Genomic DNA, 24,655 nt, shown 5'->3' with positions numbered 1-24,655 from the left:
AATTGAGTATTATAACATGCTACTTTCAGAATTAATCTTCTCCATCACAGATGCACAAGAACAGTTAGCTAAATACACAATGTTAACTCATACTCTTTTCATTAAAGATAATGCTCCTATAATATCTGCAGATACAATACATGTGGGGCACGATACATTTTTTCCCCCTTGGCTTCAGATATAATATGAATGCCTTTTCAAACCGTCCTCTGACCTCACTCAATGCTGTTTGTTTTTGCCCCATAAATAACGTGACAACCTAGAGCCGGTTTGGCAGAGATACCAACTCTCTCTTCATGAACTCCTATAGATATCACTCTGTTCTCAGTTATCCACGTTTCTGACCCCCCACCGTGGCACGGAGCTGTCGCAATGTGTGCCTGGAGCTTTATTTCTTTTCCATCTTTAATCTGATCTCCAGGGATTTAGGACTTCACACCATCACAGATGTGCCGAAAGTTTCACCGGCATCTTTTTAGGTCTGTGTGTGATGCAGGAATAGAAACAAAATGGAAAGGCAGGGGTGATGCAGTGGGAGAGAAAGGACAAGTAGTTGATGGATGACAAAAGACTGAAGGCAGGTTTGGTTTTGTATGACACAATGTTTTTTCTGACATAAGGATTATGCTGTGAACATTAAGAAAAAAATGATTATTTTTGTTTAATGGGCACATGGACTTTATTAGACAGCAAATATGAAAGTTCTGTAAGTGATTTTACTCAATTAACATATCACAAACCTTAACCACAGACCCATGGGGTTCCAATATTTTCAATTATTTATTTTGTATTACTTTTTTAAATGTAGGTAAAATGCAAAATATGCACCAGAGATTAAGAAGTTAACAGATGTGTTTCACTTGTTGCTTCAGTAGTAAAAGCAGGTTGCTTAATTCTAATGTCAAGGCAGCGGACAATAAACCATCATGTTAGACTAAATGAACCAATTTGGTACAAGAAACCTTGACTAATATTAAAAATAGACTTAATAAAAATGGAGGATTATGAACAATTTAAATATGAATAATTACTTTATAGTATACTGAGTATAAACAAATCAATGTAGTTTATGGGCTTAACTGGAAAAATGGACACTAAAGTGACACATTTTGCAATCTTTGAATAAAATACATCTGCTGAGTTTTTTATTTGCATGGATTTCAGTCACTGTTCTTCTGCCCAAGAAAGTGTACTTAAATAAATGAACAAACTAACTAATAAATGAAATTTTCATCTCAGATTTTTAATTTCTTAAAATAAAAAATAAGGAATTGTTAATGTTTTACTCCGGTTGATCGACCAATCAGTGCTCCCCGGTTTAATTATATCACGTGTTGTGCGTAGCAGCTTGCCGTTTGCGCCAAGAGGTTAATTTGTAATATTCTGTTTCTTTTTTCATATAAATTACGAAAAGATGAGCAAGAATAAACTAAGTAGACTGCCAAAGATAAAGATTACACTGCATTTAACTTCTTGTAGACTTTGCTCAACAGAAACTTTTTCCTCACCCTCGAACAATCCGCATTGTCATGTAAAAGGTAAGTCAATGGTTTGACTGGTAGCCGCCGAGCTACTGCTGTTTTTAATCCTGTTTTTCACTACTCCCCTCATAGTTTGTATGCGTAAGTGTATGTAGCCCTGAGAAGTGGACATAAAGGGCATTGAAGTGCACTAAGCGTAACTTCTAACGTTACGCAAATCTCACGATTGTGGTTAAATAACGATTCAAACTTCCGTAGTAAATTTTGTCCGTGTTCGAAGACGCTGCAAATTCGTGTTCTGAATTTATCTTCAGAATCAAACATCAGCCGATTTTTCCTGTGTGCAGGGTGCAGAGAGCATTGAACACTGAACACTGTGTAGGGATCGTGTCAATTGGAACACAGTTAAATCAGGAGGCGCTGGTGATTTAAAGCAGGTGTGTTAAACGAGAAAGATGCAAAATATGGGGGGGACGGGAGGACCAGATTAAGAGCCGCTAGGCGACATGTTTATGTTTGCTGAAATGAGGAAATGAGCTGTGTTATACAGGCGTATAATTGTAGTACCTATAAAATAAATAACTACATGTATAGAAACCTATACGTATACATAATGGCCCCCTCATTTACAGACAGGCCCCCTCAAAAAAAAAATCTGGCTATGCCACTGATTGTGACGTATGAAAATGAGGCAGGTACTCTTAAAAACTGTTTTGTTTAATTAGTTCTGTTTGTTGACTTTATCTATGTTGTTGTTATTTCTGCTCATGTTCTGATGTTTAGCGTGCTTCTTTTTTAACTCATTTTGTGTTTTGTTGTTCATTTGTGTTGTCACTGTTATTGATGTAAGCGTGTGGTGTTTAGGGTAATGAAGTAAGATGTTTTTGTTTCATGTGAGAAGTCCTCTCTTCCCTTAAGAGGGAAGCAGACATTTAATACTTTCCATGATAAATGAAGACAAACAGTTGAATGTGTTGCTAATTGAAAAAACGTAGCACCGGAGAGCTGTAATGGCTGTCTCAAGAGTTTTACGGCTGAAGGAGACATATTCAGCATTTAGTGAACTAAATGAACACAATTAATATTGTTAGAAGAACTAAACCTCAGCGTAACAAGCTGCATATAAGTTACACACTAGCTGTGCTGTTTGAGTGGTTAGATAAAGTTTGTGAAGAATTGAATTGGCATTCAGGGGTCCACTCTGATGGCCATTCAATTCTTAAAAAAGAAATGGAGATTTTGCTCTAGGGACAAAGGCCTACTTTAACACAAGAATTACAACAAGGACTCAAGTCATTATATGATTGATCACATTTCAATGCCAAAGGCTACATGACTTTGACTTCATGCCACTTAGCAACAGGTGCACATTAATGAATAATCTCACTAAATACTTGTGACTTGATGAATATTAATTCACTTAGTTCAAAGGGACACCTTTAATTATTTTTCCTCACTCAAATGCCAGCGCAAATAAGAACAGGCTAGGCTATTCGAGAGAGTAAAAGTGTCTTTTATCTCGAAAAGCTCTTTGGCAATGTGCAGAATTTTAACATGGGAGCAAGCTTAGAAACCACATAACACCAGGGCAGTACCCTGGAATCAAACATACGCCAGGAAAAATGCGAGGAACGGATGTTTGCTGTAGAGTGAAAAATATATTGAACATTGCTCAATGGCTTTCTGCAGTTTAGGCAGTGTTTATGCACTCAGTCTCTCAATGCATCTGTCTTCATTTGAGGTCCTCTTTTGAAATTTGCCACTTAAGGAGTTCATACATGCCAACTGGGAAATAACGCTTCCAAACACTTTTTATACACATCCTGTCGCATTAGAATGACTCGTAGACATATACATTAGCTGTGCAAAAAATAAATAGAGCACTCCAGCTTTGTCTTAAATCAGCATTTCTAGATATATTGTGACAATTCGGGAAACCAAAAGGTTCTTCTATGACATCAAAGAACCTTTTGAAGCAAATGTTTCTGAGTGTACTAGTATTTTCTTACTGGATTTCCTATCATTATCTATAATAAAAAGCTGCAAATAGACACAGACTACCTTTGACTCCTTCATCCATTATAGCCATGAGAGATTGTGACGGCTCATTTACTTGGAAAGCAGAAACTTCCTTGTCTATTGTGAGAACAACTTGAAACAAAACACTGAAAATTGTCTTTGGGAGTTTGTATTTGTATTTGGAAATGATATTGGGGTGTACAGCGTACAATCCACTCAAATTAACCTCCTCTTTGTCAAAGTTTTAGGGAAACGTCACATATTTCTTCCTCCGTGCATTTCTGCTAAGTTTAGAAACGGCTATCATAGTTTCACAGTCTCCAAGCATCATTTGTCTCATTTATCTATATGTATACTGGGTTTAAAGGTGTGCTTTCTTTTACCATTTTTTAGGCCAATGAGAGTGAGACAAATCAGAATAAAAAATAAACTTTAGGAAAACGAACACAAGTCTTTGATCCATCTCTGAGCTTTCTGTTTTTTCCTCAGAGCTTGAAAGTAAGTTTCGAAATTGGTGACTTGTCTTTTCTCGCACTCCTTTCTCAGAGAAATCTAACAGATTGAAACTGTTGATCTTGTGGGGGGAAACTCGCAAAGAAGTTCCTCAGCATTGCTTCTGATCAAGAAGTGATAAAGTTTTGAAGGAGGCACTGCTTGGTTGGATGATTCTGGAACCAAGGTACATGCAACGAGAAAACTATACCAACATGTCAACTATTTAAAGACCACATTTTGATAAATATACAGTACTGCAATGTAATACTTTATGTAGAGTTTTTGGCGCTTGGAGCTGAATTTGTTTACCTATATACGCAAACAACTTGACTGAGCTTAGATGTCAAATCAGCCAACATCATCATAAGATTAAGTATTGCTAAGAGGATTTCTCAAATTATATAAACAAACAAAACAAACGTTTTTTCCCCCTTTGTTTACATGGTTAAAATGATTCAATTTTATCTGATCATTCTCATGTTTTATGTGAGTAATGAAGATGTCATGGACAGCGTTAATTAGAGCTCTTAAATTACTGATATCATAAGATGAATGCTATCCTCAGGAGACATCATGACATCACAAGACAAAATAGTACCAAATGTGAACACAAAATCAATAACAGCAGTGTAAATTAAACTGACAAAGGTTCACACAATGTATCTGTTTTAATAATTCATGCCCCAATGCATGCTTGTAATGAGGTAAATGAGACTGAATTAATTTTTTTTTAACAATACTTAGTAAAGAATACTAAGTAAACAAACAAACAAAAAAACACAATCATTTAGTTTTTCTCCATATTATGACAACCCATTTTACACTGTGTAAACAATAAAGCTGATGATCGATTCTCCTGTCCGTTTTTCATTTCCTGCACTTGTCACATTCTCATCTCCCAAAAGATGCTGTAAGACTTTGCATTCAAGGATTTGCATTCTACTTGACTTGATCCTCTCCTCTTCCTCCCTGAGGATTCTGACAATAGTTTCACATGGATCGGGTCCTTGCTCTCATTTTAGGTGTCCTCGTTTCTCCTGCTGACACTTTGGATTAAAGAGGCCCTATGATGGCAGTTCTTGAGAGACAGTCAGTCTTCGGACATCTTCAGGGACGCTTCATTCCGGGACAGTCACACCGACCAAACTGCCCTTGACGGCAAGCTCTTCTCTCCAGCACATGCTGTCTCTCCAGGCGTGAGTGCACGCTCGCTCACGAAAGCAGAACTTTTTTTTCACACACTACTGCTCATGTCCTTTGTGTCTGCGCTTCGGATCTGTGCCAGTTTTTATCAGTTACCGCCTCTCAGCACATTACTATTTTTCGCGTTTTTAATTTATTTATGTAAATGCAATGCTATAGAGCAAGTGTAGAAGACATTATTTTCAGTAAATTGTTGCATTGCATGCGTACTCTCTTTGTGATACCTGATAAGCTTCATTTCGGTTATTTGTGTCTTCTCACCTAATTTTGTGAAATATTTATATATTGAGTAAAGTATGTTTGTCTACAGTCTGTAACTGAAGAGTTTATTTCCAAAAAAATCAGTTTTTAAAGATCATGTTTATCATGTTTTCGTGTTAGTTAGCTGTTTTTTTTATTACAACCCAACAGCAGTTTGATAAAAAATACTTAGAATGCACAATTCAAAAATCAGTTTTTGCAAATGACCTCTTCATGTTTTTCTGATCTGGTAAAGCAATATTTCATTCTGTTAGTCACAGCGACTGTGGGGATTACTTCATTTTACACTGTTTTTTTTGTACGATTTTTCCTGTTATTGATATGACAACACAGTCTCAAGGCAAAAACGTAACTTTTTTATGATACGACAAATTGACAAATTTGTATAAATTTGTGTGATCTCATTCAAACATTTTGGTACGATCTGCTTTTTTCTAGTAATCGTACCTTTTAATTACTATTCACAACGTTCAAATTCATAAGAATGACGCCAGGTAGTAAAATAGTTACAATACCTCTGCGATAACTGCATTTTTTATTTTTTTTTGGTGCCCCAGCTGCCAGAATATTACAGTTTTCTTTACAGGATTTTTTACAGTGCTGTTTGAGGTTTTTGCGACTGGTCCCATTTCAATGTCATCGAATAGAAATCAAATAGAGAGTTTCACAAATTCTGCTCATGAAACATTAAATTTTGAAAACTTCAGTTCCAAAGGCAAAAAAATAATACAGGCAAGCAGTATCGCATACAGCACATTATTCTGTTGGTAGTCCTTCATCAAACACTTACATGTCTGAAAGACGACACATTTCAGGGCCACACACATGAGACAGTCCCTGAATGCGTCTGTTGCTGTCTGTTGGTGCTGTTCCGCACAGCTTCAAATGAGCCAAAGCCATTAAGGTTTTGATGCTTTCTTTCTCAAACACACATAGCCTGGATCCCAAAAGAAGATCAAGAAAGACTCATGCTAGAAAGACCCATTCTTTTATTATTTTTTATCAGTTTTCGTAAATTCAGCTGGCATTCACATCTTCCAGTAGACCTTGCATAACCACGGTTATCAGCAGAATAGAAACAAGTGGAAGAAGATCCCTATTATACTAGGAGAGCTTTTAGTAGCTGATTAATGTTTGGTGTGACTAAGGTCTAGTTAGTTGACACACAGTGAGACAAATTCTGTTAAAAATGTAATGCTAAGCAACTACAAGAGAATCTCTTCAGAGGTTCTTGGTTCTCTGGACGTTGGATCCTCTCGTATCTTCAAACCACTCGTTGCTGAATAACACAGTGTTATTACTCACGTGGGGTGAAAGATTTGAGTTCTGCAGCCCCTTTATCTCCCACCCCACGGAGCAGGTTCCTCCGAGACGTAATTACTATTCATTAAATGGGCTGTCAGATTTCCTTCAGGCTCTTCTTCCTCACAAAATGTCCTTCAGGACTCGTAGTGTTGGATTGTCAACCCCCAGCCATCCTATCGATTCACAAATTTCTGTTGACGTCAGCATGCCAATTTTCGTCCCTTCAATAATGTTGACCTTTTCATCTCTTCACAAAACTGTTTGTAAGGAACAAATAATCTGGCAAAGTGCATTTACTCTCAGTACTGGTGGAAATCTGTCTTTTTTCAGTTTTCGGTGTGTTCAATGTTGTGGTGTCTTATCTTACTTTGAATCCTCAAAAATGCACACAGGAGAAGAATCAGAAAGAATGTATTTGCTCTGCGGTGTGGTGTGTCGAAGTCAGATTATATTTTGTAGTCTCTCTTGCTTATCTACCCGCTTCCTCACAGGAATCATGTTCCCGCAGGAACATATGGAGTCAGTAGGAAGAAGTCACTCAGGGCAAAACAGCCGCTGCCATAAACACATAGCTGTCGACTTAAATCTAAATTAAATTAATGTCGGAAAACCGTTATACACAGTACAGACCATTAGTTTATTGTTGCATAAGGATACGTTCCCATAGCAATAGAGTCATGTTTTTACTTCGGTTCACATACATTTCACTTATGTTTTTATTATCTTCGAGTGTTCTATTTCTATCTACATGCACCGCAGGTCCCCTTACATGGAATTCATTATGTTGTTTCTACAATAGCCCATAAAGGTCAAACTTCTCTACAGAGCGAATACATTATCTCCTTCGGCAAAGAAGCAAATCACGATGCCATCTTTGTCCTGTGTCAGCCACCGTAGTGCTTCAAAATGGTGGGTGGAGTGAGAAGTTGGTTGTAATACGTAACCTCACCATTAGATGCAGCTAAGTTTCACAAACTGGACCTTTAAACTACAACGATAAGCTTTTTTTTAAATTCCAATCTCAAACTTGTAAATGTATAAAGGAGCGAGTTAATAATGGTAGAAAAGATATGAAACTTGCTTTTAAGAGTATAAAGATAATGTTTGATTTTATGACCTCAATGGCTTTATCTGACTGCACAGAATCCTTGACACCATAAACAATCAGCCACCAGAGTTTCTTTGTTGCTACCATATGCTCTTAACCGAGCTATATTGTTTCTTCCTCAAACTATTTATGCTCAGCACTTTGGTTCTGAACATTGATCCCTTCATAAAAAAGCATTGCATGGAGTCATGACCCTAGACTTCTCCTCTGAGATGATATATTTTGATAAAATCTTTGCAGGTACAGGCATTAAAAATATAAAAAAATTCACAGCACCGGAATGACAACACATTTCTGAAATGATAGAGATGCAATTTCTTATGCTGGATGTTTAAAGAGTTTTAAAGCTGTCTGGAATGCTGCATTAAAAAGACTGAAATGTCCGGATATCTAAAGTGTGACATAAAAAAGCGCTTTAGAAAGAAGTTTAAAGATTGATGAGAAAAATGATTGCACCCAGAATCACAAGAATTTAAGCTCTGAAAGTTCTGAAATAACATTGCCGAGGGTTTTCCACGTGTCTATGTCCGACCAGCAGTTAATATGACCCCAAAACACCAGGAACTGTATTAGTTTGACAACATGCCGTTTTTGCTGACATAATAGATGATTTTGAATTATGTAATGATTTCATAGCGAATAATTGTTATTCCCCGTGTGTAACTGTATTACTGTGTGTATCTGAGGATCTGTTCTTTTAAATTATGCTAATGAGAACTAGTTTTCTGAAAAAAGCCTCACATTTTATTTTTTAAATTATTGAAACTGCATGCAGAGAGGCAAAAATAGGTCACAAATGACGTGTTTCTAAAAACACATAATCTTGTCTATCTAAGGAGGAGAATAAAAATAAATCTTCTGGTGAATTCCCAAAGAAATAAAAACAAGGTTACTTGAAACTGCTACAATATTACATCTCTTTTTGCTGGAGAGTTTCATGGGAATTTTGTCTGGCCTATGTTGAAGGTAAAAGTAAAACTTTCACCTGAAATTCAAGAGTAAAATATTACAAAAAGAAAATTGAATCAAGGAATGGCTTGATTAGACATGTTTCCTTTGACGCAGTAATAGATTTTATGTCGTATTTCAAAAAATATTGCAGATTTTTAGTAGATGTGCAGAGCCTGAAACTGAAAAATGTAAAGCTTTCTTAGTCGAGATATAATTGTGAATTTTAATGATTATAATCTGTACAATAATTATATTAATTAAAGTGAGCCATTATTAAAACCACTGAAAGCTCAGCTATTGAACATCAATTTTCATCTCACATATCATTACATAATTTTAGCCCATTTTCAATCATTTTTATTTGAAATTTAACGACAAACAACATATATAACTATATACTGTAATGCTTTTTAGATTAATACAAAGATTCCTCCGAAATACAAAATAAGAGCCTGGGATTCAGAATCTATTTTACACCATAGCATTAGGATTTTGACATATTTAAAACAAATGAATGATGAGTTCATGCAAGTCCAGTGCATGTTGTCATTCAAGCAAATAGGGGTCCTGTCAAAATGTTCTCATTTTTGATGCAAAAGTAATTTCACTGGTGGTCTCAGACTTCGCTATAGATTCAGTAGTTAGAAAACATACAGAAGCATTACATAATGTTTATTAATGATTTGATTATTAAAAGTTATAATCCAGTCTGACCTGAAAGCACACTGTAACCTTTGTCATTTCAGCCGTGATAAATTCTCAAGTATTCACATTGTTTATATCTTCTGAAACTGAAGGCGGTGTGGCTCTACACATGTTTGCTGTGATTGATTAGATGTCCTTCACTGTCTGGACTTTGTCTTCGTTGAAGGGCAAGAACTGATTCCCGTCTCAGGCATTGTTATAAACAACGAATATTTACAGACTCCCTGTGATTTCCATCTCACGAATTACGTGAGAATGTTTATTCATTGCAGTTATAGACTGCACAGAGTCAGATATACTGTGACGGTGTATGAGACGGCCCTGCGACTGCCAACGACAACTGCATAAATGACACTTTTTGATTATAATTTTTTTTCTTACACTGTAGAAGTTGATCTTTATATATTGAAGCATTCATCCCATGTCACAATATCATTTTTATGTAGATGCATATACAGTATATTGCATATATAGACATTTCAATTTTATTCAATGAGTTGTAAAAGCTTTTGTTTGTCAGGGGCTGTAATTGTGTGGCTGATTGCGTTGACAAATGCTACAACCCAAGTAACTTAATCCAAAACATTTAAGTGATTCGCTTATTAAATCCTGAGAGCAAAGAAGCGCTTCTAAATGCAGAGATGTCAAAATACATTCCGTCACATCTAGGATTTTGCATTGTGAAAAAACATTGAAAATGTCTGTAAGAAACCAAGCTTTTGAATCAGGTAATGTAAATGTAATTCTGTATTTGCACATAGATGACACAAAATGCACTTCTCATATAATACTTCAATTAAAAATTTACAGATTAAAGGTCACTGGAATTGTAATGAGAATTTAATATAGAGGAAAATAACAAGAACTACTGAAAAAGCTGAAGGATAGTTTTTAAAGAGATTTTAAAGAGAGAGACAGACAGAGAGAGAGAGAGAGAGAGGGAGAGAGACACATACAGCCAAGTGTGCTTTGATATCAGAACAGAGACTTCACTTCATAAGGCAACTGTTTTGTGTTGAAGTGTTGTTTTTTGGTCTTGCACTTTCAAAAAAGTACAAATACAGGTGTTTATCTTTATATATCCAAGAAGCGCTGTGAATCTTTTCTTGAATGAGATGAAGCAATATTTACAAAGCTGTCCACAAACCGATTTCAAAGCGATATTGTAAGTATGTTACCTTAAGGTTATTTCCTTAAAAGAGACTGCAGTGGACATAAAAAACAATATAGAAATGTTGCCACTGAATTTACTTTCATATCACCTTTTGGTTTGGCCATATCTCTGAATACAAAGAAATTTCTGTCCGACATTCCGGAAATTCAATCCGACATTAAATACAGATATACAGATCTCACGATACAGGATTTGCGACTCCAGATAAAATAGAAAAGCAAGTATTGAATTATTTGTCGATTGTTAAATCCTTTATACAACTGTTCTCCAAAATGTTACAGATTGTAATCCTTATCGTCGATTCTCTGCTTTTCAAACAATGACATTGCCCAAAAAGACCTACGGCATCAGCACTTACTGTACGTGCTAAGAAAATGCAGGTATATATTTTCGCTTAAAATGTTCTCTTTCCATGTTTGATCGGATCATCGAGTAGGCCGTCCCCTTAAGTTAAATCCCCATTCTATCAAAGGAAACCCTTACTCAAAGACACTGAGTAGACTTGACCGTAGGCTAGATTCCCTCTTCTTCAACAAGATTTTCCCAGTGAGGGAATATACAACAACTTCTATGTTCCTATAGTATAGCAGTCCATTGAAAATGCTGTTTGTTACAACCGGTTCCCAAAGGAAGATGCTTCAAAGCCACTCTCATCCACAAACATTTACACACACATACACACACACACTGACAATATATTTATTTTTCCTCTCTCATCTCATTTACAAATACATTCTCACACGCTGGCAAAAATGAGTCACAAGCTCTCATCCGAGCTAGCTGCACAGCTGGCTGAGTTCTGGCTCGGACGAATTAGGGAGTCTGGCATTGAAACTCTGCAGCGTCTCCCGTATGCGCACAACCTCGCTGGACGACAGCTTGAGCCGGTGCCTCAGCAGGCATGAGAAGAGGTCCAACAACTGGGCTCCAGGTGGAGAGAGCCTGTTGATGCGGTCCCTCATCTCCAATAGCATGAGGAAGGCCGCGTCCTGGGAGCCCTGCGTGTATGGGTAGTCCAACTGCAGGATCAGGTCTTTGATCCCCTCTGGGTCAAAGTGCATGCTGTAGCCAAACACCTTCATGCTGTTGATTTTCATGTAGCCCAGATTGGCCGACTGGTCGTCCAGGTCCAGCGGTTCGTAAAAAAGGGTCTCGTTGACTACGGGATCGTCGGTGATGACACGGCTGCGCAAGTAAATGTGCACTGTCTCAAAGAAGGACTTCCACCTGCTGCCAAGATTGAGGGTCCAGTTATAGCACTGGAGCGAGGCGTCCAGTTTAGTTCTTTCCCAGTCTGGAAAGTCCTGCTGGTTGATGGGCATGAACCAGCTCTCCGAGTGACTGCCCCCGAAGGGGTTGACATAGATTGCAGGCACGGGTTCTAGCGTGCTGTTCTTGGTGGAACAGATCTGGAAAGAGATCCCCATCAACATATGGATGAGGTTGGACTTGTTCTTGTTGCTCTTCAGGGTGAGCAGCATGCGCTTCCTCCACGCTGGGTTGAACCAGCTGCCCAGGCGCACGTCGTTGCTGATGTAGATGGCGTGGACCTCCATACGGCTGTCTAACCTTTGGAGGAGGTGACGCATCTCCACGTCTGGCATATCAAAGTCAAAGTTGACGTAGTGGTCCAAAGAGTTGGCAATGTTGGGACGACAGGAGCCCATATGGAGGATGCTGCCTGGGAGGCATATTCCGCAGCGGGTAATGTTGTCTGGGGCACAGGACGAACAGAGGGTCCCCTCACCGACCCTACAGGGAACGGTGCCCTGGCAAACGTTGCGTTGGTCTGCGGGACAGATGCAGCCCTGCAGTTGCTCGGAGAAGGTGCCATGCACGCCGTGCTCGCTGCAGTACAACAGAGACTGGGCTTTGTTCAGCCAAAAAGCCAGTGTCCTGCAGGGGAAAACATGATAATTGCAGGTATGATTAGGTAGTGCAAATAACTGACCAAGCTCTACTAAATGAGGAATCGGTGACGTGAAAAATTGTTCAAGTAACGTGTTATAACTCCTCATTCAGGACTTGACGTCGCTCTATTTTCTTTGTGCTAAATGAGGCGTTCATTTCCAGTGTCTGATTGATAAGAATATTAATTTGTGGCTGATGGCCTGTTCTTTAACAAAGGCAAATTGTTTGAAACTTGTAGAGGAAGTGAGTCTTAAGAGTACCAGGGGTTCATGTGAAGACACCGAATTCTTTTTATACCCTTAATATAATTTAACAAAGAGATATGTCAGCTAAATTAATGCTCCGACTCTACAGGCTCTCCATTATCTTCCTACTCACTTCATAACTGTTGGCGCATGCCTAATGCAGTACATACATAAAATCCATCCTCTTTCTGTTTCCCTGTGGGATTTCATCTGGTTAAATCTTAAATCCTGGACTCTTCAGTTTATTAGATACTCATGTTTAATACTCAATCTGTTTTTCTTGTCAAAGATGATAACCAGAAACTAAATAAACCCCTAAGGAGTGCTCACACATTATTGGGAAAGATGTCAGGAAAGAAGCACAAGTTGATTTTTTTTTACTAAAGGAATAGTTCACCGCAATATAATCCATCGTAAAAGTAATTTATACGGATAAAAAATATAATCCTCTTCAGAGGCAAAACCGAATGTAAAACTTGCAAAACTGTATGTTTGTGATTAGAAGATGAGTAATACGTTGAGCTATTTTATACAGAAACGGACAATACAGTCGTGACCAACTTTTTGCAACTAGTCACCGGTGAAATTCACCATAATTTTACTAATCTTGCTTGGTTGTATTTGTTTAAGATTTACATTTATACGCAACGTATTGATCACTTAATATTAGGGCTGGGACAATATATGGTGCAATTCTTATGCTCAGCTTTTCAATGTGCGATTCTTATGCTCAGTTTTCAACGAAAAAGGGTTCAATGCAGCCACATCTGAAAGTCAAAGGGCGCTCTTGTGCAGAACGTCCAAATATGGGCCACAGAAGAATTACAATTTACACATTTAGTTTAAGGAAATGCAAATGGTCATTTTTTTATCGCCGTTCTTCAAACCATTTCAGGGTTTTTCTTGATTATAAAGAGCGGTTCTTCTTACTTATCAAAGAGCCGTAGATCAGAGAAGAGCTGTGCATAAACACAGAATTTGTGATTTGCAATTTTTGGATCTCCCTGGATAGGTATAATTAATTTGAGCCGCGATATATTGTCCCAGCCCTTCTTAATATGTTCAAAATGTCAAGCTTTTCCCTCTCAAATGTTGGGTTGAAACCCAATAGGTGTATGGATTACTTTTATGAAGGATGGATGCACTTTTTATAAATGGTTTCTTCGGACACAATTGCCTGGACAGAAGATGACTTCCGGGTTGGCTAGTGGCTAATAATATAACTATTTATATTTAAATTACTTAAAAATAATAATATAAATGAATACTGCTATATTGTATAATAATTGTATTAAATAAATGATTTGTTGAATTTTGTTGAATACATTTTTTTAAATTAACAAAATGTTGAATCTGTAATGGAACTTTGACGCATTTAAAGAAGTCATATGGTTGAAATCTAGCTGTTGAGTTTGGTATCGCAGTCTATATTCAAAATATTGGAGAGACAAGTTTAGCAAAGCAACATTTTTTTTCTCGGTTTCTTTTGCTTGTTATCAGAAATAAATGTACAGGCACTTCATTGTTTGCAGATGTGTACGGCAAGTTTAAACGCCTGTATGCGCAGTATCATTTGTTTATGTTGTTGCTTTGAAACGGTCTAAAGCTTTTAAAACCTGGACACCATATTACAAAGCTAGGCAGGATATTGTTAATATAAATCTGATTCTGTTCAGCGAGAGAAAGAAAATCATATACACCTAGGAAGGCATGAGGGTGAGTAAATCACAGCATAATTTTTATTTTCCAGTGAACTATTCCTTTCAACTGTGCATTACCAGTTATAATGTTGTAAATAATGTTCAGTTTCTTGCACAGTTCGATCGATTCGCTTAAATAAGACGTCATTACATCGAAAGAAGCCATAGGGATTACTTTTAAGTGGCCTCTGTCTGTATTTTGAACTTTTAAAGACATGAACCATGGAAAACCATGGACTACAACTCCAGGTAAAAACGTTATTGTTCTACCCAAGACATAATGTCACATTCATCTTGGATGGTTTGACGTTGAGTAATTGATCAGCCAGCACCTCTACAGATATGACTGTTAATGATAATACAATGAAATTTAGGTTACAAATGTTTTGCTTTTTTTTGCATGCAGTATTTGGAGGTCTTATATATTAATTTCTGTATTGTGTAGCCTAGTACACATCCATGAATAGTGTTGGAAGTGCATAAATGGTTTAAACTGGAAAACTGAGCTTAAAATAGACAGACAGACAGAACAACACATTAAGTGGTTATTTTGTCTGAGTTGTATCCAGTTATATGCTTTATCAGGAAGGCAAAGAAGTGTTATAGCTATTTTCGATATAAATCTCCAAATATGATTATTAATAATTATTCTTAATTCATTAAAAAATACTGCCTAAAAAGTAACTAGTAACAAGTACTCGGAGTAGTTTTTGAAAAGAGGATTTTTTACTTTTACTCCCTAACATTTTTAACACCTTTTACTCGTAATTGAGTACAATTTCAGCAATGTAACGATACTTGTACTTAACTACAAATTTCCTACACACTGAACACAAAAGACACAGGGATGATGGCTAAGGTAGGCCGTGTGTTGTGAAGTACTCATGGCCAGTCGAATAAGATGTCATTATCTCATGTCATTACAAACCTGTATGATGTATGAATTTCTGAAGAATCCCTACAGTATAGTTTATAGCTCCCTTTTTATACACTGGCAGTTCATATGGAGTATGACATTTCAATCTTTTTCAAACCTCCACTGAGGCTCTAAATTATGCATGAATATTTTTTTCAGATGAACTAAATACATCAGGTATTGATCTGAGGCTGTGCTGGGATGTGTGGCAGTGTACCTTTCTCTAGGCAGGCTGATCTGAGGCTGTGCGGGACAGCGCTTGCTGAGAGCAAAGAGCTTGCGAACTATCTTGATGGCTTTTCCCAGCACCGCTTTAGTACTGGCCTCCAACAGACCATAACGTCTCTGCAGGACCAGATCTGACGTCCAGAACCTTAAGATAGCGGAGGTGTTTAAAAAATGATCCGGCGGCAGCTTCCTCAGAAAGGCCTTGAACTCGTCTGGAAAAAAACAGAAAGAGAGCGAAAGAAAAGTTATCACGATTATTATCACTGCCAAGCTTTGGAGAGGATGAATACACTATATTGAGCTGTTATGAGCTTCGAATCTAGTGAGATGAGACAACGTGAGATGGTTCATGATGGGAATGTGTGATGGGAAATCTGTATATGAGTTATTGAGCGGCTGACTGCGGGTGGTGTAAAAAGGCTGTAGGTGACAATAATATGAATCACCTGACTTGCTGCATATAAGCAAACGGAATAACGGCAGTGCTACGGTGTTGTAGACGGTAGATGTGGAGGCTTATTAAAACTTTGACAATCGTTTTGTACTGCTGATTGATCGCTGTTTGAAATAAGGACAGGTTGTCTAGCAATTTGTCTTTGGAACGTCACCGTTCAGTCGAAAAACCGCATACAGCATTTTCTAACACTTTCCATTTCGAACTGCAATACAAGCCGAAAAATTTGCAGTATTATGGGATATTATCGAGTGGTATTATCGGGAAATTCTGGAACCACTTAAAAAGGCATTAGCTTTCTTCAAAACTAAAAGAAATGGGAACATTAGTACAGAACTGAGCCAATCCCTGGTGTGAGGCCACATATAAGTCTTTCCAATGATGTCACAGGGCATTACAATATGCAACGCATGCTGCGGAGTCTCAAGCCATTACTATGTGCAATGATCCCATGAGCGCTGAGCCCACAGGCACCCACAGACACGACTAAATCACAGTAATAACATTAGCATAGGCTCAGACTGTCATTTGTGCTCGGTTTAACTTTTGCAAGGTCATTGTTTTGCAAGACCTCTTTTTTTTTCTCACTCCATTTTCTCTGTGCACATGTCATTTTGAATATACATATATATATATACATATACACATACACATACACACAGTACAACAAAAAAGAGCAGTCTCAACACATCCATATTGCAATGACCAGGATGGTCTGTACATACAATAATCATATTTGTTAGCTAAGGCTACTGGTTGCTACCATGCTAAATAAAAACAGCTTTAAACATATTTTGTATTGGTTTGTGTATTGGTTTTACTAAAAACAAAAAAGGACCTGCAGGGTAATTCATTTTTTATCAAAGGTTTTCACCATACTGATTGGTCGGATGTCAATATTTGGTGGTTTAAATACCCAGTCTCTGTTTAAAGTATTTAAGCATAGTTTTCTAAAGTCAGGTAAGTGAACTGTTAAATTCTTAACGGCCTATGTTTCTCATTCTCTAAATGGGAACATGACAATTAAAACCATTATATGGTCCAATTCCTTTTGTTGGGCTTTATTGCTTCTTGTTTGCACATTTTAATTCACAGAAATCCTTTATGTTCTATATTCACATCACAGTATGTTGTCAAAGTATGTTCCTCAGACACGACCCCATTAAACGTACCATTTACTATTTTATTTAATACCCAAATTGTACCATTAAAACAAGATATTTGCACAAAAAGTGCAAATAAAATGTTTTATATGTGTGTTTACAGGTCTGTAAATGTAATGATGTAAATTAATATGCTTGCTTAGATTTCTATGTGTATTTGTGCTTTCAACTAAACTTTAAATGTCACACAAAACAGCATGAAATCACATAAATCAAATTAGCTGTCAAAAATCAAATGTGAAGCCATTACACAATTCTAATTAATGTCATTTACTGTACAAACAATCTGACAATCAAATATTCTATCAATCGTGAACATTTATAAACTATTAAATAAGGTTGGGAATCAAAAGGAATGGGAATCGGATACTTGAGATAAACATTTGAATTCAATTTCTGCATATTTTCAGAAAAGTACAAGCGTTGCGTAATCTGCTGATATAAAATTGAAAAAATAACAATATTTATACTATATTAAGCATAGTTTAGCTATAGTATTTGCATTTAAAAGCACAGGGACCACATTTCATTAAAGGGACAACAGTTTAACCATGATGTTGTTCAACTATAGTATACAAATTGTAATAAATCAGAAAGAACATGGTTCCATGTGTATATATACACAAAACGGTGCTCATAAATATATTAATTTTTTTGCAAACAAGTCAATAAGCAGGCTAAATTACCATACAGGTTGATATCTTAATTTTTTATTTTAACTGCGGAATCGAAACTTTGAATCGATAAGAATGGAAATCCATAAGCAGAATCGGAATTGGAGTCAATAATATTAAAACAATTCCCAACCCTTCTATTAAATATATCTCTGATTTTGCTCAAGAATCTATTCAAACATTTCGCTGCATAAATTTAAAAATGTATGTGCTAGAACTACACTGAATAGTTTTTAATTGTTATAAGATCAAGCTTAATAAAATCTATATGATTCCAAAAATGTTTTTACACTATCCAGTATTTTGAATGGAAAAATGGCAACGGAGGTATTGGATGTCAATAAAAACAATTGTTGCAATGGGGACGAGGACTACAAAAATGACCCTAGTAGCCTCATGCCGCCATGTTTATAAAGACCCAGGAGTCCTGTTTATGTTGCAGAAATATTTTTCATAGCGACTAAAGTGAGTTGCAGTCTATAAATGAATAAAATCTGAATAGTTTATTATTTATCCAGGTTATTCCTACAGTCTTTGTAAGAAGAACCTTTATCACCCCATGAATCAGACTCGGGTTAGCAACACGTTTGCTTTCATCTCATGATAACAAAAGAGAACGTTTTACATGTACATTAAGAACATAAATCCACAAGGACCAAGATCAGGATTATGATATAGGAATATTACCCAATAAAACTACAGCCATTCATTTTGTTCCCTATCTCAACAAATCAGAACACAATGACCTACCGGCCTGTCCCCGTATGACAGTATAAAACCTAGCCACATGCAGCATTGCTTTTATGAGAATTTCTCTCTCTCTTCTTTACTCTCTCCGACTCTGTTGACAGGAAAATCTTCTCTCCATCTTCTAGGCATCTCTTTATCTCTCCCTAACCCACATTCTGCAAGAGTGGAGATCTCATTATTCACAGCACATTTATACAATCCGCTTTTCTTTCCTGCCTGGCTCTGGCATTTTTGGCATTCTGGTCAAATTTATGGACAATTTAGACCTTCCTAAAAATGTCAGCTAAAAAGATGAGGTTATTTTCTTCAAACACATTCTCATTTTGCACATTAGCACTTCACATTTCTATGAACAGGGACTGATGGGCACTAACCCACATCTGTGCTTGTTCAGTTAGTCACACAACAAGGTCTTAACAGCATTTGCGCTCCATATAAGTGACTAAAGTCACATTCTCCAGAGGAACGTCACCTTTGAGCTCAACCCCACTGAGGCACAATTTTTTTAGGAAAAACACACGTATCGCTGATTCCTTATGCAAATATGGCACAGGCCGTGGCTTGCAATTCTCAAATGTGTTTGTACAGAATTAGATCTGTTTAATGAGCAAGTGTGCGTGCAGGATTTATCACCATCATACAACAAAAGCCCCTTCTGGGGATCATTGTAGAGGGAGGGTGCTGTGACATTTACTGTACTAGCAACATTAGATGTTTTTTTCGTATTTTGCATTCTGGTCTTCACAAAGTGAAAACTACAAAGTAGAACGAATCTATGTGGTCTGAAAACTTTCTTTATAATTCTTTATATAATATCAATGCAGTTTGAAAAACTTCTTTATAAATCCTATCATCACTGATATTTCATACCTTCTAAAACGTTTGAGAAGCTGTTGACAGAGCCATAAGCAAACTGGATACTATTTAGAAAACAGGCATACGGATGAATAATAAAAGTAAAATTTGCAATATTTTGCTCAAAACATCATTGAAAAATATAATCTGCCATATTTTTCCTGACAATAAAACTTATACATGAAAGACCCAGTGTATGATATTTAGCGGCATCTACTGGTGAGGTTGTGAATTGCAACCAATGGCCCACTGCATCGCCCACCCCTCCCTTTCGAAGCACTACGGTGGCTGACACAGAACTAATATGTTATGTTTTCAATTATTTGCTGAAGGAGAACGTTATTACGAAGCGTGATATGTAGAGCCGTTTGTTCGTTTAGAGCTTCTGTAGAATCAACATGGAGAACTCCATGTAAGGTGACTCGCGGCGTATCTAGATAGAAATGGAACATTCTAGGTAATAAAAAGATAACACTTCATTTTGTAAGATCTTTACACCTCTGTAGACATAGTTATGTATATTATATTGCATTTCTGTAAATAGATTCTCCAAAATTACACCTTTAATAGGCTTCAATTGGAACTTAAATGTACAGTTAAGCAGAAAATCTCTTCATTATACTAAAGTTAAGAAAGTCTTTACTGTTTGTCAGTTTTAGAAATTCAATTTCTGAATTCAAAGTATCTGAATCAATGTGTTTCAGTGGCGTACTGTGATCTGCTTTTTTGTGCATTAGACAGCTGTCTGCAGAGGCAAGGATGCCTGCAGGTAAAATCTGATCTATTTTGTTATTATAAACTAAACGTAAATGAAACTCGAGCTATTCACAAGCAGAGGCGCAGAGGAACTTTAACTTTACATATCAGGCTGAATGCAAAAGCGGGCGATGATGTTGAAATTACCCATTATATATCAGCCTTACACTTTTTCATTAGATGCAAATAAGACTCGCAAATTCATTATACCTGTAATGAACTGTTTTGCATCTAAATAGCAGAGAACATAATTATCGTCCCCAAACTCGACAGAAGTTGCGTTTAATGTGACACGAGACATGTGACGTTCTGCAAAGCCATCATCTTGTCAGTGGTTTACAATCTTCTCAAAAACTGTAAATTAAATTTCTACTTCTTTAATCCGGACACAGGAGATAAATTAGATGGAGGATGCTGAAAGTGGGACCTTCTGCCCCTCACCTTGTTTTTTACGCTTCGGTCTCAACGAGAAAACAGAACACCTATATAATGTATTCAAATGAGCGCTTTTCCCTCTTCTCGGGAGGAAGAGGCAGTGTTATCTTTTCTGAACACCCTGCAGAACTCGCGGTGTTGCCTGACCTCTATGTGTCTTTCGTATCTCTAAGTGGAAAATGATTTTAAAGCGGGGAAAACTTGGTTGCTCTCAGAGGAGAGGGGAGTAATACACAGATGAACAGCAGCAACGGGTGATACATTACGGCCTTTCTTGAAGAAGATGCCTACTGAGGGGTCCTGATGTGACGTTTCTCATCATAGCGAAATGAAATTGACAGTCGGGCCAAAAAGATCCTCTTTTCCCTGGACTTTAATGCAGAACTAAGCTGTTTCTGTAATTGTAAAGAGAGACAGTTTAGATCTGAACAGAAGAGTTTCCAAAGCTTTCCAAGAATTCATACAATGAAACGAGAGCCATGATAGATCGAACACATTTACACAAATGTGTCGTTACATTTCCAGGAATGATCTCGAGCCTCCGAATCATCCTTCTTTATTATTTCCAAACAGAGATTAGTTTTGTATATTGCTATTTGTGGCTATATTCAACAATATAAAAAAAAGACGACTCGGGGAAAATGTCAAACCAGCTTCTCCAGCCGACAAAGAAAAGACGAAATCTTTCTCGGAGTACAAAACAAGAAACATAAGGCACAGAATACTATCATAATGCATAGCTGGTAACCTGTTGAAGGAGAGTGCTGCTTTTAGAATAAGAATGAAGTGTCGTAGGAGCTTGTCTCTGATAAAATACTGTTCCCTCCACTCCCGTTGTCATCAGAGCTCCGAAGCAGTCATTGAAATATATTCCTCTCAGCTCTTGCCGCCGGTGAAACCCTGAGCCATAAATACAGAGCCTTTACCCTCTTTGTCTTGGTGCCGTGTACCGCCATCGTTGCTTATGGTACTCAGGTGGGCACTTTCAACAAGGCCAAGCTGTGTTTGTTGTGGTCTCAGCCTCTGAAATCTTATAACGACAATCAATCCTAACGAAGACAGTATTTTTTGCCTATCAAAGTCTGGAGAGGAACATAAAACACTCAAAACGGTTGCTTGTAAGTTTTAAAGTATTGGCAGAGACCATGGCAGTGCGATGGATTGTACATTTGTAATTATTACATCTATGGTGGCAAAGTATAGTACACTTGCACATGAATAAGATGGAGGGAAAATATTTGTGTCGGTTCTGTTTTTCCATTGTACAGTGCCGTGTATACTCTTAAAGATTTATGTGACATGCAATGAAAATACATTTTTAAGAAGCACACGTAACTATATAGCACGGCATTTCTGCTTTGAGTAAGTTAGCAAGAATTATAGTGATGCTTATTTTTCCTAATAGGCCATTACTACCTAGCATATCAGGCCCGCAAGTTATTATGAGTTTGAGGTGCACTGGGGCCTGGTCTAAACTTCAATGGTGCAGGAGGATATATGAAGCCCCTATAACATAAAACAAGTGTCGGTGGGCTGCAGCATATCCGCAGCAATGCATGAGAAACGAATGAACTGTGCTGTCACACAAACCGTTGATCACGTCATTAAAGATGTGTGAAAAACTTTAACTCGAAATATAAATGTAAAATATGAAGGGTTATGAGTTTAGAAGCAGAAGTTTGTATAACCTTTTATTTTTCCGCGGTAAATCATTAAGTAAGCTTACTTTCTTGTTGTTTTTGCTGAAGCAGATCTTATTTTTGATCATTCACAACCAAAAAGCCCAAACTGGGTAATCGTATTTCTTTTACTTTCATCAAAACCACCTTTCACTTGCACAACAGATCAGATTCTCATAAGATCACCGGTGTCTCTCTTCTGCTACCTCACTCAATATTCCATCACTGTCAGAGAGCTATAAAAAAGAAAATCCTCTCGTCTCTGTGTGTCTCTGAATTTCATTATAAAATATTATTCTCTCGGCCTCCGTACAAGGTCAACAGCACTGAAAAACAAAAGCTTTAGGTAGCCTGCTACATATTTAAAATAACAGCTTGAAGTTATTTTTTCCTTACCAAAAAAAGTACCAGATTAAACTCACTACAGTGTATTGAATGAGATAACATGAACATAAACAATTGATCTATACTGCAGTATGTCACCAAACATTGAATCATACTGTAAAGATGCAGAATTACGCACTTTATCTTTGAAAATTTGTGTAGTTTTGAGACCTATATTACACCTATATTTACACATATATACCGAAACAGCAAGAGCTTTTTATTTTATGATAACGATTATAGGCTTCTCTGTATGTTAAAGGGGCGGATTATAATTTCCTATTTGAAATTGTGAGAGAAAATGTTGTTAATGATGACTAGTGCATTTATATTTTATAACACTACCATACAGAATAAAAGTCCAATTTTGATTCCTTTTAATATTTATTTACAGTGTCTTTTCGCTAGCGAAGCCAACATTTCTGAAATTGTGTTTCTGTCAGAGTGCCTCTTTGTATCTCTAAAGACATTTTTTGTAGCGCCTGAGCCTGAGGGCTGGAGTCAGGTCTGCTGCCCACATTAGGATTCTGACAGCGGGGTTGACATCACATGTCACAGATGCAATAGTTCAGTGACCTTGATGCTTTCCAGGAACAGCTTTGCTCACTCTATCTGCTGGCATCTTTATAGGGAAAAAGTCTTTGCTTTGAGTTCTCATCTAAAGCTTTTCTGACAGCTAATTGCTAAAAGACATCTCTGTTAGACACTGTTCAACATGAGATTTGGGCATGTTGGTGTGGTCCTTCTTAGGAAGTAAATATGCATATTGCATTTACCAAACATATTGGTAACATGTAATTTATTGAATATTATTCAATGTTTTTTCAGCTTTGTTTGCTTCTGAAGGGCAGCAGGAAATGAGGGGTGCGAATGCAAACAAGCGCAGATTGCTTCATGAATTGAACAGGTGTGCGGTTAAACGCTACTTCCTTTTCGTGCACAAAACAATGAACATCTGCGGCATCTAATCAGGGCTCTTGAATTATATTTGCATCACCGAGAAGCGTTCCTGAAAAAGAACATTTTATGGCTCCTGTTCATTTTTTCTCACGGGTTCTTATATCAATTAAAAATGGCTTTTTATATCAAAGGCACTTATTTCTTCAAATGTGCTTTGTTGCTGCTGAATGAACACTGTCAATCTGTTTGTTCTTACTGAAACTATTAAGATCAAAAGAAAAATGAGACAAAGCACTGGCACTATGACCCACAGAACAAAACACAAGTGAAATAATGAATTCTGTCATGGAAATGTGATTGCGTAGGCAATACAACCGAAGGCTTTGTTTTGGTTTGACATCGGCAACATGTATGTTTTATCACACACTGTGAAACTGCCAGCTGTGTTTACTTAGGAGAATTTACATTAGATAACACTAACATGTATGTAAAATACCGTTTGTGCTCTGATTAAAATGTCCAAACAATACAATGCTTCCCACATTATAAAAAAGATTGATGGCAGCTTTTCTTTGTGGGAAAGCTTCAAGAGCATATTGTGCTAGACAGCGACCATTTAATCTATAAAGGGAAATATATGCATTCATTTCACAAACAAAAGCATAACAAGACACAACAACAATTTGTACACTTAGAAATATGACTGTTAGAATCATTTTTTGATTTTGGTAGCTATACCCAAATCTATACCCATTATGCACATTACATACATTCATTTATTGTAAAGACTCATTCTAGCCCGATAAAGATGCAACTCCTGCTTTTTGCCTGCCGCGTTAAATAATAATGTCCTTTATTCATGAGAGTGAAAGATGCCTGAATGATGTTGTGAATTGCAGAGGA

At 37.1% G+C, this 24,655-nt stretch overlaps 1 protein-coding gene across 1 annotated transcript in view; it reads right to left on the bottom strand.

Moving 5' to 3' along the window:
• Positions 1-10,257: 10,257 nt before the first annotated feature.
• The window catches only part of brinp2 (bone morphogenetic protein/retinoic acid inducible neural-specific 2), an 84,129-nt gene continuing 69,731 nt past the window's right edge, over positions 10,258-24,655 (bottom strand). Inside the window, exons 8-9 of the mRNA XM_056744344.1 lie at positions 15,692-15,914; positions 10,258-12,598 (exon numbers count right to left, since the gene is read on the bottom strand). Of these exons, the coding sequence (XP_056600322.1) occupies positions 11,479-12,598; positions 15,692-15,914 (1,343 nt within the window). The 3' untranslated portion in view covers positions 10,258-11,478. The remainder of the gene's footprint in view (positions 12,599-15,691; positions 15,915-24,655) is intronic.

Source organism: Triplophysa dalaica, chromosome 3 (genome assembly GCF_015846415.1).
Source record: "Triplophysa dalaica isolate WHDGS20190420 chromosome 3, ASM1584641v1, whole genome shotgun sequence".
NCBI lineage: Eukaryota > Metazoa > Chordata > Actinopteri > Cypriniformes > Nemacheilidae > Triplophysa > Triplophysa dalaica.
This window is presented reverse-complemented; position numbering and strand designations above follow the sequence as displayed.